The sequence below is a fragment of the Euprymna scolopes genome, chromosome 19, assembly GCF_053919585.1.
Source record: "Euprymna scolopes isolate OS-2025 chromosome 19, ASM5391958v1, whole genome shotgun sequence".
NCBI classification, from domain to species: domain Eukaryota; kingdom Metazoa; phylum Mollusca; class Cephalopoda; order Sepiida; family Sepiolidae; genus Euprymna; species Euprymna scolopes.
In genome coordinates this window covers 116937649-116957541 of record NC_136500.1, presented here as the reverse complement: position 1 = coordinate 116957541, position 19893 = coordinate 116937649, and the positions used below count along the sequence as shown (strand labels likewise).

General features: G+C 30.2%; 1 protein-coding gene across 1 annotated transcript in view; it reads right to left on the bottom strand.

The window, feature by feature from the left end:
- LOC145240304 (uncharacterized) overlaps nt 1-19893 on the bottom strand; it is a 243164-nt gene that overhangs the window by 11995 nt on the left and 211276 nt on the right. Inside the window, exons 22-26 of the mRNA XM_080103886.1 lie at nt 15072-15201; nt 11988-12116; nt 9508-9623; nt 7225-7299; nt 3489-3574 (exon numbers count right to left, since the gene is read on the bottom strand). Coding sequence (XP_079960012.1) covers nt 3489-3574; nt 7225-7299; nt 9508-9623; nt 11988-12116; nt 15072-15201 — 536 coding nt within the window. The remainder of the gene's footprint in view (nt 1-3488; nt 3575-7224; nt 7300-9507; nt 9624-11987; nt 12117-15071; nt 15202-19893) is intronic.

The following is a 19893-nucleotide window of genomic DNA, read 5'->3' as shown; positions in this document are numbered from 1 at the left end:
AAGCGCTATTGCTCTGGTTGATAGATTCACTTATCCTATGTGAAATTGCAGTCAATAAATCAGCTGTAAATCTTGCAAGACAGAAACCATATTGTATATCACTGAGTTGGTCGTTTTGCTGAAGTGGTTGATAATTTCTTTATAGGTTAAGAATAAATTTCTTGTTGTTTTTTTTTAATTTTGATTTCAAATGATATATTTTCAAATAAGTTTTCGTTATATATATACCATTTTAAATGGCGTTTTGGGCTCTATCTAATCTTTTAAATTACAATCGTTTTAAAGCAATATTGTTTTCTTTTCTAAACGTTGAATTCAAGAAGGAAAAACGCAAATTCGCACAATGTTCTTATTTCAATTCAAGCTAAGCTAAAAAGCTGGTGAAACAACTCGCGATATCAACGGAGCGTTTGGCCCTGGAACCACTACTGAACGCACAGCAGAATGGTGGTTTAAGAAAGTTCGTGGCGGCGACGAGAGTCTTGAAGATGATGGGCCTAATGGTCAGCCATCGAATGTTGGCGACGATCAACTAAGAGCATTATCCACGCATAGCTTTCCGAGAATTTGCTTCTGAATTAGACGTAACGTATGCGACGATTTCTAAGCATTAAGAGAGACGGGAAAGAGAAAAAAAAACTTGATAAATAAGTGCCTTACGAGTTGAACGACAACCAAAAGAAACGCTGGTAAGAAGTGTCAGTTTCCCTTTTTTTTACGCGACAAGAATGACCCGTTTCTCGACCGAGTTGTGACTTGATGAAAAGTGGGTTCTTTAGGATAACCGGCGACGTTTAACTCAGTGGTTATTTGTCGACGAAGCTCCGGGACACTTCCCGAAGCCAAAGTTGGACCAAAAGAAGGTCATACTGACTGCTTGGTAGCAACGAGTCTCATTCATAAGTTTTTTTTAATGCAGGCGAAACCATTTCGGTGGCGAAGTACTGTTAACAAATGGATGAAATGCATCAGAAACTTCGACAACAACACCCAGCATTAGTCAACAGAAAAAAACAAATTCTCCTTCACGACACTGTCCGACCGCGCAGAAGTTGAATGAATTGGGCTACGAAACTCTGCCTCATCCGCCATATTCTCCAGACCTCTCACCTACCGACTACCACTTTTTCAAGCAACTCGACAACTTTATGCGTGAGAAATGCTTCAAAAACCCAAGAGATATCAAAAATGCCTTCTTTTTTTTGACATTACATAATTACCCTTGTGTTGTGTTGTCCAAAATGTGTTAATTCTGATGATGCTTATTTCGATCAAAAAATTTTTGTTTGAGCTGAATTTATAAGTTAAAAACAGCAAGAACTTTCTTGTCAACCTGATATTCATCACGGATTCAAACAATTTACAAAGCACAAAAGACTAATTGGGCTGTACTGAATTGCAGAAGACAGATCTTCAGTATTTTTTAATACTGACAAGACTCATGAGGTTTTCCGAGGTGATATGAAGCATTTTTCCTTTAGGCATCGATTGAACAGCTATGCAAGAATTGTGTGCAAATTCTGCTTGCAGCTTTTTGAGGACTATAACTGGAAACTGTCAGGTCCAGTTTCTTTGCTGGCATCAAGGTTTTTGATAAGTTTGGCAACATCAAAACAAATATGTGGATGTCGTTAGGATTATTTTCGGTCTTGGGCGGAAATTCAGGGAGTAGGTGGCCCTGATCGCACAAAGTTGAGTTTGATGCAAAGTTTTTGGTAAATAGTTTGGCGTTGCCAGATGCTGACGAAATCACAGGCTCATTGATGATGGTTGAGATAAAGGATGCGTAACAGTTCAGGACTTTATTACTTCCCAAAGCTTATGGGAATCAACCGTTGTTTTCTACTTTGGACTAGATGGACTGAACATATGACTCTCTCGCGTTTGCATAACTCTTTTACAGTGATTACTGACAGGCCTAATGTTTCAAAACATCTATTACGTTTAAAGCAATAGAAGTAATGGTTTCTATGTGCAATGGCGGGTGTCTGTTCCATGGCTGACTGTTCGGTTTCTGTTGGAATTATCTCCTTCCTCAGGAATATTTTATGTCTTCGAAATTTACCACGATATATACATCTTTGAATAGTTCGAAAATAGCACCGAAAAAATCCTGGAATTTTCTTACCTTTTGAACATCCTTGACAACCGGAAGTCTTCGAATGATGTACATTGTTTTAACCCCGTTGTTTCCGACACATCTATTGCATGCGATGAACCTCGATATTTCTGTCATCTCTTTCTCTCTCTCTCTCTCTCTCTCTCTCTCTCTCTCTCTCTCTCTCTCTATATATATATATATATATATATATATATATATATATATATATATATATATATATATATATATATATATATGTCGCTCCCATTAAAAGGGGGTACCAGATTGGTCAATGGGAAAATTGTTCCCAACAAGCATTAAGGTAAAAATTCACTTTCGTATAAATACTTGAATTCATTCAAGAAAGTATCGCTAACAAAAACAAATAAAAACATCTACGTAAAAGTGATACATTTAGTAGTCCGGCGAGGTTAGCACCGTGATAGAGGTTTAGGCTTCTTATCACGAATTGCCGCTTTCGAATCTCGCTAGATTCAGCCACTCTGATGAGTCGTGGACGACGAAACACGTGTCAGTGGATAATTATATTTTAAAAATAATATATATATATATATATATATATATATATATATATATGATGAGAATAATGGAATAGTATTCCGACAAAATAGAAAAATAAACAGAAACAAACCGAGTTATGTGTTCATCAACGTTTCGTTTTATAAGGAAGTCTCGAAAGACGAAACGTTCATGAACACATAACTCGATTTGTCTCTTTTATGTATATATATATATATATATATATATATATATATATATATATACTAGACTACCCGTGACCCGTTGGGTCAGTATGTTATATTAGCTATGGAATTCATGTATGAGCGTAACACTTGTGACATAACATTTGTTCATATATATATATATATATATATATATATATATATATATATATATATCTGAAACCACTATCAAAAATTTTCCCCACTCTTTATCTGTGCCTAAATCAAAACATAGATTCCATGAACAAAGCTTCTTTCTTAGAACTGCACGCTTGTGGAACTCTGTTCCGTCTGCTTGCTTCCCACCTGACTACAACCTGGATGTCTTCAAGTCCAACTTAAACAAATTCCTGATGAACCGCCCCCCTTAAGTAGACATTTTTATTAAACTCCCAAACTAATGTACTGTACATGCAATAACCCTTATCCCTGAGTGGCTTCCGGGCTTTGATAAGTGGTGATCACCTTGTAAATATATATATATATATATATATATATATATATATATATATATATATATATATATATATATATATATATATATCCAGGCTACCTTTATCCATCACGTTGTAAAACTATTTTTACTAAAATTTCCTATCAGAATGTGTAACTCCGAGAAACATAAGAGATAAAACAAAACTCACTCCATAGCTGTCACTCGTTCTGAAAGCGCCGTGATTACTGCAAACATTCGAAACGTTATTTGACTTGCGTCGTCAATTTTTAGCACCTGAAAAGCAAAAAAAATAACAACATCAAAACGCAAATCATCGCAAGAAAAACGTCGTTTACGATAAGTATTTTTATTCGTGACCGATGAAGGCCGAGGACTGAAGAACACTTTGATTCTTCGTAAAATTATCCGATATCAGAAATTGTGACAAAATGAATTTTAGATCTATTTATACCAATTTACGTCCATTCAAAACCAAAAAAAAAAAAAACTTTCACTAAATAGACGTGTTGACAAAATCTTCGTGCAATTTGTTGCCTTAATTTTCTTTTTTATGATTTTCATTCCTCCAACTTGATTTGCAGAAAACGGATTTAAGCATTGGTTTTATAAATGGATGTAAGGCATTGTTGTTATAAATAGATGTAAAACATTGTTGTTGAGAATTGATGTAACAATTCGTTGTTACAAATGGATGTAAGGCATCGTTGTTATAAATTTGTGTTAAGCATTGTTATTATAAATGGATGTAAGGCATTGTTGTTATGAATTTGTGTTAAGCATTGTTATTATAAATGGATGTAAGGCATTGTTGTTATGAATTTGTGTTAAGCATTGTTATTATAAATGGATGTAAGGCATTGTTGTTATGAATTTGTGTTAAGCATTGTTATTATAAATGGATGTAAAACATTGTTGTTATGAATTTGTGTTAAGCATTGTTATTATAAATGGATGTAAAACATTGTTGTTATAAATTTGTGTTAAGCATAGTTATTATAAATCCAATGTTGTTATAAATTTGTGTTAAGTATTGTTATTATAGATGGATGTAAAACATTGTTGTTATACATTTGTGTTAAGCATTGTTATTATAAATGGATATAAAATATTGTTGTTATAAATTTGTGTTAAGCATAGTTATTATAAATGGACGTAAAATATTGTTGTTATAAATTTGTGTTAAGTATAGTTATTATAAATGGATGTAAAACATTGTTGTTATAAATTTGTGTTAAGCATAGTTATTATAAATAGATGTAAAATATTGTTGTTATAAATTTGTGTTAAGCATTGTTATTATAATTGGATGTAAAACATTGTTGTTATAAATTTGTGTTAAGCATTGCTATAATAAATGGATGTAAAATATTGTTGTTATAAATTTGTGTTAAGCATAGTTATTATAAATAGATGTAAAATATTGTTGTTATAAATTTGTGTTAAGTATTGTTATTATAAATGGATGTAAAACATTGTTGTTATAAATTTGTGTTAAGCATTGTTATGATAAATGGATGTAAAATATTGTTGTTATAAATTTGTGTTAAGCATAGTTATTATAAATGGATGTAAAACATTGTTGTTATGAATTTGTGTTAAGCATTGTTATTATAAATGGATGTAAAACATTGTTGTTATAAATTTGTGTTAAGTATAGTTATTATAAATCCATTGTTATTATAAATTTGTGTTAAGTATGGTTATTATAAATGGATGGAAAACTTTGTTGTTATAAATTTGTGTTAAGCATACTTATTATAAATGGATATAAAACATTGTTGTTATAAATTTGTGTTAAGCATAGTTATTATAAATGGAGGCAAATCATTGTCGTTATGAATTTGTGTTAAGAATAGTTATTATAAATGGACGTAAAATTTTGTTGTTATAAATTTGTGTTAAGTATAGTTATTATAAATGGATGTAAAACATTGTTGTTATAAATTTGTGTTAAGCATTGTTATTATAAATAGATGTAAAATATTGTTGTTATAAATTTGTGTTAAGCATTGTTATTGTAATTGGATGTAAAATATTGTTGTTATAAATTTGTGTTAAGCATAGTTATTATAAATGGATGTAAAACATTGTTGTTATGAATTTGTTTTAAGAATAGTTATTATAAATGGACGTAAAATATTGTTGTTATAAATTTGTGTTAAGCATAGTTATTATTAATGGATGTAAAACATTGTTGTTATGAATTTGTGTTAAGAATAGTTATTATAAATGGACGTAAAATATTGTTGTGATAAATTTGTGTTAAGTATAGTTATAATAAATGGATGTAAAACATTGTTGTTATAAATTTGTGTTAAGCATAGTTATTATAAATAGATGTAAAATATTGTTGTTATAAATTTGTGTTAAGCATTGTCATTATAATTGGATGTAAAACATTGTTGTTATAAATTTGTGTTAAGCATAGTTATTATAAATGGATGTAAAACATTGTTGTTATAAATTTGTGTTAAGCATTGTTATTATAAATGGATGTAAAATATTGTTGTTATAAATTTGTGTTAAGCATTGTTATTATAAATTGATGTAAAACAATGTTGTTATAAATTTGTGTTAAACATTGTTATTATAAATTGATGTAAAACATTGTTGTTATAAATTTGTGTTAAGCATAGTTATTATAAATCCAATGTTGTTATAAATTTGTGTTAAGTATAGTTATTATAGATGGATGTAAAACATTGTTGTTATAAAGTTGTGTTAAGCATTGTTATTATAAATGGATGTAAACCTTGTTGTTATGAATTTGTGTTAAGCATTGTTTTTATAAATGGATGTAAAACATTGTTGTTATAAATTTGTGTTAAGCATTGTTATTATAAATGGATGTAAAACATTGTTGTTATGAATTTGTGTTAAGCATTGTTATTATAAATGGATGTAAAACATTGTTGTTATAAATTTGTGTTAAGCATTGTTATTATAAATGGATGTAAAATATTGTTTTTATAAATTTGTGTTAAGCATTGTAATTATAATTGGATGTAAAATATTGTTGTTATAAATTTGTGTTAAGCATTGTTATTATAAAGGGATGTAAAACAGTGTTGTTATAAATTTGTGTTAAGCATTGTTATTATAAATGGATGTAAAACATTGTTGTTATAAATTTGTGTTAAGTATTGTTATTATAAATGCATGTAAAATATAGTTGTTATAAATTTGTGTTAAGCATTGTTATTATAAATGGATGTAAAACATTGTTGTTATAAATTTGTGTTAAGCATAGTTATTATAAATCCATTGTTGTTATAAGTTTGTGTTAAGCATTGTTATTATAATTGGAGGTAAAATATTGTTGTTATAAATTTGTGTTAAGCATTGTTATTATAAATGGATGTAAAACATTGTTGTTATAAATTTGTGTTAAGCATTGTTATTATAAATGGATGTAAAACATTGTTGTTATAAATTTGTGTTAAGTATTGTTATTATAAATGGATGTAAAATATTGTTGTTATAAATTTGTGTTAAGCATAGTTATTATAAATGGATGTAAAACATTGTTGTTATAAATTTGTGTTAAGTATTGTTATTATAAATGGATGTAAAACATTGTTGTTATAAATTTGTGTTAAGCATAGTTATTATAAATGGATGTAAAACATTGTTGTTATGAATTTGTGTTAAGCATAGTTATTATAAATGGATGTAAAACATTGTTGTTATAAATTTCTGTTAAGCATAGTTTTATAAATGGATGTAAAACATTATTGAATTTTCTTTTTCGTTTTCAAAATTCTTGGCCGATTTTTCAAATATAATTTGTCAAATCAAATCGCTGTGCTTCGGGTTATCGTTTGATTGGTTAATTTAAATTGTGTAAGGCAACCCTCCTGTGGGGAAAAACTGCTGTGCAATTGCGGGAATAAAACGTACTGCTGTAAAAATAAACTATTTACCTTGAAGACATATTCCTTTTGTTTTTCAGTCATATGTTTTACCGTATCTACTCCTTTGATCGCAACACGGGTTTCCTAAAAGTTAAAGACATTGAAGAATTTGTAATCTTAAAATCATAAAACATTATACGGTTTGTGCCTAAAAGTCATAAAAACATTATACGGTTTGTGCCTAAAAGTTATAAAACATTATACGGTTTGTGCCTAAAAGTCATAAAACATTATACGGTTTGTGCCTAAAAATCATAAAACATTATACGTTTTGTGCCTAAAAATCTTAAAACATTATACGTTTTGTGCCTAAAAATCATAAAACATTATACGGTTTATGTCTAAAAATCATAAAACATTATACGGTTTGTGCCTAAAAATTATAAAACATTATACGGTTTGTGCCTAAAAATCATAAAACATTATACAGTGTGTGCCTAAAAATCATAAAACATACGGTTTATGCCTAAAAATTATAAAATACTATATGTGTTGTGTATTGTGCATGCCGAAAAGGGTATAAGTGGATTATGTAGGATCAAAATTATGTATATACATATATATATATATATATATATATATATATATATATATATATATATACATATATATATATATATATATATATATATATGTATATATATGTGTGTGTGTGTGTGTGTGTGTGTGTGTGTGTGTGTGTGTGTGTGTATTTATAATTTCTGATATACCGCTTCACTAGGGATATACACATAATTATACTCCTTTAAAAAAAGGATTTCACATTGATTAAAAATACACGAATACAATTTTTTCGGACTATTGCTGATAGTTTTGTATATAGTAATTCTTTATATATGTTTTTTATAATATTTATACGAGTAGGAGCACTCTTTAACTTAAAACATGCATAAAATACCAAAATTAACATGAATTATATCACCTTATTGTAGATAGTCGTTCTCGCCGAAAATTCGATACATTCACAATTTTGAAAGTTTATTTTATACACACATTTATAGCCGAGACTTTAATAGAGGGCTAACGATTTAAAATATTTCGTCGAAAAATAAAATCATCCTTAGCCTAATTATTTATTTTTTATCAATATTTGTAACTTTTACATTTATAAAAAATAAATAATTAAAACAAATCATTTTATCACCATATCTCTCGATTTGGTTTAATAACTATATCCGTTCATAACCGGAAGTGAAATATCAGTGAAAATTACTTAAAATGTACCAGTTTAGCAAATAGTACAAAATAACTTGAATTAAAATAATTTAAATAAATAAACTTTAAATAATACTCTTAAATAGAACAATTACATCAATTACATTACTATAATCAGTAATTTTAATTGAGCGAATTATTTAAAAAGATTTTCTTTAATATAATATGCAAATTAGATTAGTTCTATTATGTACATTGCCTTCAATATGGTGTATATATATTGATCGTGATGTTATTTATTTATATAGAAAATCTTATAGTTAATAAAATTTATATAGATAACCGTTTTCAGCAGGAAGTTTTGTATATATTAATCAAATTGTGAACAAACAAACAGACAGGATTACGGATTTATAGATATATATATATATTAAAAGTTTGACTCGTGTCCAGGTAACCTACATCTAAAATTTCGTTTAGACCCAAAATTCGCGGAGGAATTTGGTAGCGTCTGCAAAGGTCAACTCTTTCAACTTTGACCTCTTGGAAGCTTGCTGCGTGTCTGAATACCCTTTATATTAAATTTCAAATCTTTAGACCCAAATTGGCTGATTAGTCAAATTTTTTTAAAACTGTTACTCCCAAATGACCCCTTTAACATTTATTGTTTTCGGCTCAAATCAAATTAAAAAGTTTGTTCCATGTCCATGTAACCTACATTTAACATTTCAAGTGTTTAGACACAAAATTGGCGGAGGAGTTTGGTAGAGTTTCAAAGGTCAAATGTCGAACTTTGACTCTTTGACAGCCAACATTCTGGCCGAAAACTGCAATTAAAAGATTTTCTCAAATCTCGATACCCTTTATGTCAAATCTCGAGTCTGTAGACTGAAAATTGACAGAGTAGTTTGGTAGGGAAACGTACACACACAGACGCACACACGGAGACAATTTCATTTTTATAGATATATAGGTATTACTATTTGAAAACAGAAACCAAAGCATCATACTCCCCCTCATATTTACTTATATATAAGTATGCTTATACTTAATTAGATGGTTGCTAACAAATAAACAGATAGGTAGACTGATGCTGGATAAAATACAACTCTCTTTACAGTCGTAAACAGTCTTTACTTTTATGTCGATGACGGCATCCATGTCTTCGTCTTCCACGACAAAAGCTCGGGCGTATCCGGCCAGATTCTTGGGATCAACCAATCTGTAATGCGACAAGAAATCCACGGATGAATCTGTTGACAAAAAAAAAAAAGACAAAAAAGAAAATATTGAGTGATCTTGTGTCAGACTTGATGGATCCTAATGTCAGATATTACATGGGCATCTAAAATAAGTTAATTCTAGTAAGAGGCACAGAATAAAGCAATCCATATAAATAGGTACCATTGGATAGCAAACCAACTCGCGCTGGGCAGGATCTGTTTTATTTAGAAAAGAAAAAAAAACAAAACGTCAGAATGCGAGAAATATGAGAACGGATTCAGTGTGATAACTATGTCTATGACAAGAGAATATTCTTTTCATTATTTTGACTTTCGAGTATATATCAGTTAATATCTTACATGGTTTTAAAGAGAGTGATGTAGTTCTCGATTAATTAACTGTGTCAAACTGTGTCGAATATATACCCAAGAGTCAAAACAATGATAAGAATGTTCTCTTGTCATAACCTTAGTGTGAATTAATCCAGCCCACCCGGCAGATGCAGTTAACTCTTCAATTGGTATTAAACTGAAGAAGTCAGATTAAAATGTCGTTATATCGTTAAATATGTATGTACAAACTTTACTAGATGTCAGATCAAGTCTCCTGCTTTCTCCCCTTTACTAGTACCATATAAGCTAGTGCTACCTGTAGCTATATTTTAACGTGTATCTTTTTGTCTTTAAAATATATAGCAAAAATCCTTCATGAAACAAATTTTTATCAACTTACATTCAGTATGATAATAATAAGTACGTCGTAACATGGGATTAATTAATGCCATTTTTGTTTAAACTTTAAAAATTAAGAGAATATGTAATCACGAAGAGATGAAAAAAAAAATTCAAAATGTAAGGGAGATAACCGACATTTATTACCTTTAAATTAAAATAGGAATTACATTACATTATTGGTCATCATTTAAAATTGGCTGCATTATAATAATCTTCGTTATTAGAATGAGTATTTTTGAAAGCAATTAGAACGAATTACTTTATTAGTGACAACGAACATGGAGTAAGGAAAACAGAAGCAAATTTCTAGTTAGAATCAAATATCGATTTATCATCTGTATTCCTACTTAGATCCAATATTACTATATATATTATAACAACATTATTCTATAAGTATAAAAGTGTTTTGTTTTTTTAGTTGGGAGTCACCACTTATCAAGGCCCGAAGGCCATCGATGATAAGTGTTAATGAATGTACTGTTGTATTGTTAATGGTGTGAATTGGGTAGAATTTGATTATTTATGGAAACGGCTCAACAAAAATTTGTTTACATTGGATTTGAAGGTTATCAGGTTATATTCAACCGGGATGCAGTGTTCCACAGACGGGCAGTTCTGGGAAAGGAGCTTTGTTCATTGAATCTGCGCTTAGATTTAGGCACAGATAGAGAGTGAGGGAAATCATATATAGCGGTTGTAGCTAGTCTAGTGTTTTGAGAAAGTTTGGCAAAGGGGACCATAGATTGGAGTTCAGTCGAGCATTTGCGATGAAAATAACGATAGAGCAGGGACATATTCGCAACATCTTTTATGTGGTAAAGCATCACCTGCTAGGTTTCGTAGCCGGTTTTAAACTCTATCAAGGCAGGGTAGGGTGCAGCTCCTGCCCAGATGTGGCAGCAGTACTTTATTTTAAGACGTAACTGGTTTTATACAGACAGAGGATCTTATTGGCAGTGAGATACCTACTGGAGCGGTAGAGTGATTGAACCATTCTTCCAACGACCTTGGCAACAGATACGATGTATGTGTTCGAGTTCAGATCAGGAGTGAAGTTCAGTTCCAGAAGCTTGTCAAAAGCCATTCATTTCAATTGAGGCATGATGAGAGTCAGAGCGATTATGATGAAAGGAGAGAAGCTTGGTTTTTTGATGCATTAAAATTAAATAGCCACCCTTTTCCCCATTGCACCACGTTCTCAAGATTAGAAAAAGAATCAGAAAAATCTTGGTCATTGTTGGCCTTTGAATTGTTGTCATAGATTGTGGTGTCGTCTGCATAAATGTCTCATCTAAGAATGTGATTCGGGAGACCATTGATAGAAGATCAAGAAGAGAGTTGGGCCCAGGATGGAACCTTAAGAGACGCTAGCGTTAATACAATTTCTGATTTCTGTCCATCGACGACTACTCTTAATAACCATATTAGAGAGAAAGGATTTAATAATTGAAAGGACATTTCCAACTATTCCATAGCTAAAGCTCTTGTAAAGTAGACCTTCTGTAAGAGTTTTTGCTGTTGTTAGTTTGTCAGGTTCAGTTTTGTAAGTGCATTTTTATCGTTAAACTCGCAGATTTTCTCAGCAAGCAAATCACTAAATGGCATAATAAAGTCATTATAACAAAACATACAAATTAAATTTTAAATATACGATTATACCTTTTTCATCTAAATTTAGGCCATGAGTTTCGTACTCTAGTTGAGAACTCTTCATGATGAAATTCATATGAGATATCAGTTTCTGGCCACCACGTCTCATCATGACATTCACTCTCCTGACTCCGGACACTGTGAAATAGAAAAGAATAAACACTGTGAAATAAAAAGTGTAAAAAAAAAACACTGTGAAATAAAAAAAAAACACTGTGAACTAGAAAAAAAACACTGCGAAATGGAAAAAAAAACACTGTGAACTAGAAAAATACACTGCGAAATGGAAAAAAAAACACTGTGAACTAGAAAAAAACACTGCGAAATGGAAAAAAAAAACACTGTGAAATAGAAAAAAAACACTGTGAAATAGAAAAAAAAACATTGTAAAATAGAAAAAACACTGTGAAATAGAAAAAAACATTGTAAAATAGAAAAAAAAACACTGTGAAATATAAAAAAACACTGTGAAATAGAAAAAAAAACTGTGAAATAGAAAAAACACTGTGAAATAGAAAAAAACACTGTGAAATAGAAAAAAAACATTTTAAAATAGAAAACAACACTGTGAAATAGAAAAAAACATTGTAAAATATAAAAAAACACTGTGAAATAGAAAAAAAACATTGTAAAATAGAAAAAAACACTGTGAAATATAAAAAAACACTGTGAAATAGAAAAAAACACTGTGAAATAGAAAAAACACTGTGAAATAGAAAAAAAGCATTGTCAAATAGAAAAAAAACATTGTAAAATATAAAAAAACACTGTGAAATAGAAAAAAACACTGTGAAATAGAAAAAACACTGTGAAATAGAAAAAAAGCATTGTCAAATAGAAAAAAAACATTGTAAAATAGAAAAAAACACTGTGAAATAGAAAAAAAAACACTGTGAGATAGAAAAAAAACATTGTGAAATAGAAAAAAAAACACTGTGAAATAGAAAAAAAACACTGTGAGATAGAAAAAACACACTGTGAAATAGAAAAAAGCACACTGTGAAATAGAAAAAAAATCACTGAAATAGAAAAAAAAACATTGTAAAATAAAAAAAACACTGTGAAATAGAAAAAAAATCACTGAAATAGAAAAAAAACACTGTGAAATAGAAAAAACATTGTAAAATAGAAAAAAAAATGTGTAATAGAAAAAAAACTGTGAAATAGAAAAAACACTGTGAAATAGAAAAAACACTGTGAAATAGAAAAAAAACTGTGAAATAGAAAAAACACTGTTAATAGAAAAAAAACATTGTAAAATAGAAAAAAAACTGTGAAATAGAAAAAACACTGTGAAATAGAAAAAACACTGTGAAATAGAAAAAACACTGTGAAATAGAAAAAACACTGTTAATAGAAAAAAAACTGTGAAATAGAAAAAAAACTGTGAAATAGAAAAAACACTGTGAAATAGAAAAAACACTGTGAAATAGAAAAAAAATCACTGAAATAGAAAAAAAACACTGTGAGATAGAAAAAACACACTGTGAAATAGAAAAAAAAACACTGTGAAATAGAAAAAAAATCACTGAAATAGAAAAAAAAACATTTTAAAATAGAAAAAAAACACTGTGAAATAGAAAAAACACTGTAAAATAGAAAAAAAAATCACTGAAATAGAAAAAAAACACTGTGAAATAGAAAAAACATTGTAAAATAGAAAAAAAACTGTGTAATAGAAAAAAAACTGTGAAATAGAAAAAAACACTGTGAAATAGAAAAAAACACTGTGAAATAGAAAAAAACATTGTAAAATAGAAAAAAAACACTGTGAAATAGAAAAAAAAACAGTGTGAAATAGGAAAAAAACACTGTGAGATAGAAAAAAACACTGTGAAATAGAAAAAAAAACACTGTGAAATAGAAAAAAATCACTGAAATAGAAAAGAAAATCACTGAAATAGAAAAAAACACTGTGAAATAGAAAAAACACTGTGAAATAGAAAAAAATCACTGAAATAGAAAAAATCACTGAAATAGAAAAATGAACACTGTGAAATAGAAAAAAAACACTGTGAAATAGAAAAAAAATACTGTGAAATAGAAAAAAAAACATTGTGAAATAGAAAAAAATCACTGAAATAGAAAAAAAATCACTGAAATAGAAAAAAAACACTGTGAAATATCAAAATCACTGAAATAGAAAAAATCACTGAAATAGAAAAAATCACTGAAATAGAAAAAAAACACTGTGAAATAGAAAAGAAATCACTTAAATAGAAAAAAAAAACATTGTGAAATAGAAAAAAATATTGTGAAATAGAAAAAAAACACTGTGAAATAGAAAAAAACACTGAAATAGAAAAAACATCACTGAAATAGAAAAAAATCACTGAAATAGAAAAAAAAACACTGAAATAGAAAAAAAACAATGAAATAGAAAAATAAACACTGTGAAATAGAAAAAAAAACACTGTGAAATAGAAAAAAAATCACTGAAATAGAAAAATAAACACTGTGAAATAGAAAAAACACACTGTGAAATAGAAAAAAAATACTGTGAAATAGAAAAAAAAACATTGTGAAATAGAAAAAAAATCACTGAAATAGAAAAAAAATCACTGAAATAGAAAAAAAAAACATTGTGAAATAGAAAAAAAACACTGTGAAATAGAAAAATCACTGAAATAGAAAAAAATCACTGAAATAGAAAAAACATCACTGAAATAGAAAAAAAATCACTGAAATAGAAAAAAAACACTTAAATAGAAAAAAAAACAATGAAATAGAAAAAAACACTGAAATAGAAAAAAAACACTGTGAAATAAATATATATATACTTTTTCCTTTTATACCAATAGTTTTATATTCTGTAAGTTTATTAAGTCTACGACTCTTTTTAAGGTTTTACTAAACTCCTCGTCGTCCTACCTTGTCTTCATTGTGTCTTTATGTGGTTTCGAAACAATGCTTTTATTCCTTTTCAGTTTTACCTTTGTTGATAATTAATTAAGCATGCGTATAAAATAGACTATGTTTTAGAGTATTGATTGTCGATAAGATTTTATGCTAACTATGCGATGGTTGCGCATTTTGTGCGAACACGCATATCATGGAGAGTATAGGTGCAAAAATTGCTTCCGATAAACTTACAGGTTGTTACATCAAGGTCACTGTCGTCTGCTAAACCATCGGTGTCTACATCACTCGGATATTCATCAATCCTTTTGGTAGCAACTTTTTTACCACTGCTCGTAATTTTTACGGAAGAACCAAACTTTTCCTGTAAAAGAAATAGAATTTTTTTTTTTTTTTTTTTTTTTTAATTAAATATTTAACGATAAAAAAAAAGACGGAAAAGTTCCAAACATATCCATCCTTAATAATCACTTTGTGCGGAGACTGAGTCAGTACGACAGCGGTGGCCTTTCTTTTTGTTGGGCTGAGGTGGGGTGTTCTGTTCAGCTCATGTATGGAGTACTGTTGTCACATCTGGGCTGGTGCATCTGCTGCTTGTCTCTCGCTCCTGGACAGGGTTCAAAAAAGAGTCGCAAACCTGATAGGTCCTGAACTGTCATCTGGGCTTCAACCTCTGTCCCATCGACGAGATGTTGCATCCCTCTGCCTGTTCTACAAATACTTTAATGGTGAATGCTCTGACGAACTGCAAACACTTGTACCTCCCCGACGTAACTACCCCCGACAAACCCGACAAGCTACTAAGTCTCATCCCTTTACAGTGGAGATCCCTAGGTGCAAGAAAGCCTTTTACTCCAATAGTTTCTTCCCCAGAACTGCAGGTCTTTGGAACTCCCTTCCGGGATTCTGCTTTCCCAACTGCAATGATATGCAGAAGTTCAAGTGTAATGTTAACAAACATCTTTCTACTCTTCTCCCTTCATAATGACCCCGCTAATTAATTCCCTAATAGTAGCCCCCTGCTTCAAAGTGGCACTGTGCCTTGTTTGGGGTGAAAATTGAATTTAAAAAAAAAAAAAAAAAAAAAGCTCTAGGGGGTCAACAAAAGGTTGTGATTGAATCGCAAAGTGATTCCTACGAAGGCTAAAATGCAAGTGGCTATAATTGCTTTCACTCTTTCTATCTCCGCTCCGCTGGAGTTCGCTTTGCTCCTTAATCATGATGCTAGCAATTTTTAACATGAAGTTATCAAAGCAAACTTTTTTCAAACAATGGAATTTTATTCCTCTAATTAACACCTACTCGCGAAATTAATAATAAATACAAAACTATATCACTAAAGCTAGACAAAGCCTATTTCGTTCAACCATATTCATTCGAATGAACCGATCGAATTATCTTGATCAAGATTGAGATTGTCGGACTGACTTCCTCATCTTGGTTGTTATTGTCACAACGTTTCGGTCGTTTTGCCCTCCGGCCTTCGTCAGATGTTTTGTATCGAACTGGGAACCGTTTGTTAGGAGTCTCGAACCCAACCCTTTATTATTATTACGGGGGTACCGTGTTCGGACTCCAGCTAGGCTTTGGGACATAGTTGCTGATTCTCTGTTTTAAATGTTACTTTTTTTCACTGCCTTCGTTCAGGATTGAACTCAGCAACTTTGGGTAACTGTAAACTTTGATACAACGTCTAGGACCACTCAATTCTTAGTTGGCTTTTGTTAATGTTAAACCTATATTGTTATTCAAGGTTTTCTCTCTCTATCAGAGGTGTCCAAATTGCATTCAGCTCTATGCTTGGTTTGCTCAGTAGGTTGTTATGTCCGAGCATGTGAGCTGCTTCTTTAAGTTTTCTCACTTTCCAGTGGGTCTCTCTGTTTATTATTTTTACTTCATTCCATAGGGGGCGATGGTCCCCCCCTCTCCATCCAGACATGGTTAGCTATACCCGATTTTTCCGTCTCCCAATAGCAACCAAGATGAGGAAGTCAGTCCGACAATCTCAATCAATGAAAACACCTCATCTCAAAAATACAGACAATTACAATCTTGATCAAGCTTTAATGATATAATTATGTCTTTATTTCTACTAGTATGATGTCCTGTTTATCAACTACTCAATAAAGTAATCGTATTTTTCATTGTGTCTGAATTTTTTTTATGTTTACTCATATATATATATATATATATATATATATATATATATATATATATATATATATACAAACGTTTACTATATATATATACACACACACAAATATTTACTCTCTCTATATATATATAAAGAGAGTAAACGTTTGTGCGTATATATAAATATATATATATATATATATACATACACACAAATATTTACTCTCTTTATATATATATATATATATATATACAGAGAGAGAGAGAGAGAGAGAGAGAGAGAGAGAGAGAGAGTAAACGTTTGTGCGTATATACATGTGTGTGTGTATATATATATATATATATATATATATATATATACACTCTTCATATATATATCTACTCTCTTATATATATATTTTTTAATATAATTATCCACTGACACGTGTTTCGTCGTCAAGACTCATCAGAGTGGCTGAATCTAGCGAGAATCGAAATCCGAAGAGATTCGCTAGATTCAGCCACTCTGATGAGTCGTAGACGACGAAACACGTATCAGTGGATAATTATATTTTAAAAAATTATATATATGCCGCTCTACATTTAGGGGGTACCAAATGGATCAAAGGGAAAATTATTCCCAACTCGCATTTAGGTAAAAATGCACTTTCTTATAAATAATTGAATCATTCAAAAAGCATCGCTAAAAAAAACAAATAAAAACATCTACTCTCTCTTATGTTTTCTCTTATATATGTATATAATCTCTTATATATATAAGAGAAAAAACATATATATATTTTTCTCTTTATATATATATATATATATATATATATATATATATATATATATATATACTCTCTTGTATATATATGTTTACTCTTGATTTCCCACACTCTTTATCTGTGCCTAAACCTAAATGCAGATTCCATGAACAAAGCTTCTTTCTTAGAACTGCTCGCCTGTTGAATTCTCTTCCGATTGCCTGCTTTCCAACTGACTACAATCTGATTGTCTTCAAGTCCAACGTAAACAAGTTCTTGATGAGCCGCCTCCCCCTAAGTAATCCAATTTACAAAATTTCCATTACTTATGTTTACTACGCTATAATCACATTGACTAATGTATACCCTTATCCTCGAGTGGCCTCTGGGCCTTGATAAGTGGTGATTCCTGTGTAAAAGAAAAAAAACAAAAATGCCTTCAATGTACTGAACGACGGGTGATAATTCATGGTATCATAGCAATATAAACAGTTTGTGCGACGATAATATTTCTCAAATGCACTTGTGATGTTATGCCGTATGAAATTGTTACTTTTATGGAAGGCGATAGTTTCAATTATTGAAGGCGATAGTTTCAATTATTGATTTCGGATACTTATCAGAGATATTCTGATAAAAAAAAAACATCCAAGAACACTCCCAGACACATAAAGTACATTTGTGTGAAAGTCATAAAAATTGGCCTAATAATTTCGAGAGTTCTCTCTCCCTTTCCCTCTCTCTATATCTCTTTTTCTCTTTATCTCTCTCTTTCTCTCTTTATCCCTCTCTCTTTATCTCTCTCTCTTTATCTCTCGCTTTATCTCCCTCTCTTTATCTCTCTTTCTCTCTCTTTCTCTCTCTCTCTCTTTATCTCTCTCTTTATCTCCCTCTCTTTATCTCTCTTTCTCTTTATCTCCCTCTCTCTCTTTATCTCTCTCTTTCTCTTTATCTCTCTCTTTTTCTGTCGCACATATACATTCGCACACAAAGTGTCTTTTATACATAGGGAAACATTTTAAAACCAACACATTGTAACACACACACGCACGCACACACACACGCACACGCACTCACACTTATATATGTGTATATGTATGTTATGTTTCACTAGTGTTCGCACTCGCTTATCTTGATATATTACTAAGATATTGAAATAAAATCATAACATTAGGTAAGTAATTTATTTTTTCATATAGAGATTACTAGCGGGGGCGGACTTTACTCGGTCGTAAAATACACTTAATTATGATATTTTAATGTGTTCATATTTCGTATATATTATTATAGAGTCGTGATTTCAAAAGAAAAAATATTTGGGAGCCATCAATTAGAATCGAAACCGAAGCATTCAAAGCTGGTGACGTTACCACTGTACCCACGTGACACGCATATGAACTGATTAAAAATTAAAAATAAACTAAGATGAATATACAAAATGTATAACGATTTTTTTTTTTTAATTTTTGACCCCTTAAAAACTCTTTTAACCTGCTAAAGACCCATTAAAGAACGGTCCGTACAGAATCCAATCATTTAAGGCCCCTAGCGCCACTCTACGACTTTTAGCCTCGGAGTTTGAAAATATGGAGGCAGATAGACAGACAGACAGACAGACAGACAGACAGATATATAGTCGTTTATATATTAGATTATAGTTTATTCTTTGACCTTTTATTTATAGTGTGGGTGTGTACTTCCTAAATTCATTTCAGACGACGGGTAAGTTTTATGTCATTGTCAAGAGTGACAGACTAACGGAGATGCTATTTGAAACGTAAGCTGATAAAAAGGCCATTTCATACTTAAGCGTGACAGTGCGACGAAAAAGCTAATTAAATTTAAATGTCGCCGATCGATAAAAAGGTTATTTATTACTTAAACGTGATAAACCAACGAAAATGCTATTTAAAACTTAAGCGTTACAAACACATAAAAAACGCTGCTTCAAACTTATGCGTGAAAAACAAGGCCCACTGTGCTAGGTGTATCAGAATTTTTGTAAAAATTTTTGACACCTCTAACACGAAACTGCAAATAAAATATAAAAAACTCGTAATTTCTCTTTTAAAAGTGGGTTGTTTATTTTCTTTATCAATTATACTTCCAAAATAAACTATTAAAGTTGTATAAAAAGTAATAGAAATATTATTATTTTTTTTTTTAAAAACAGTAATGAA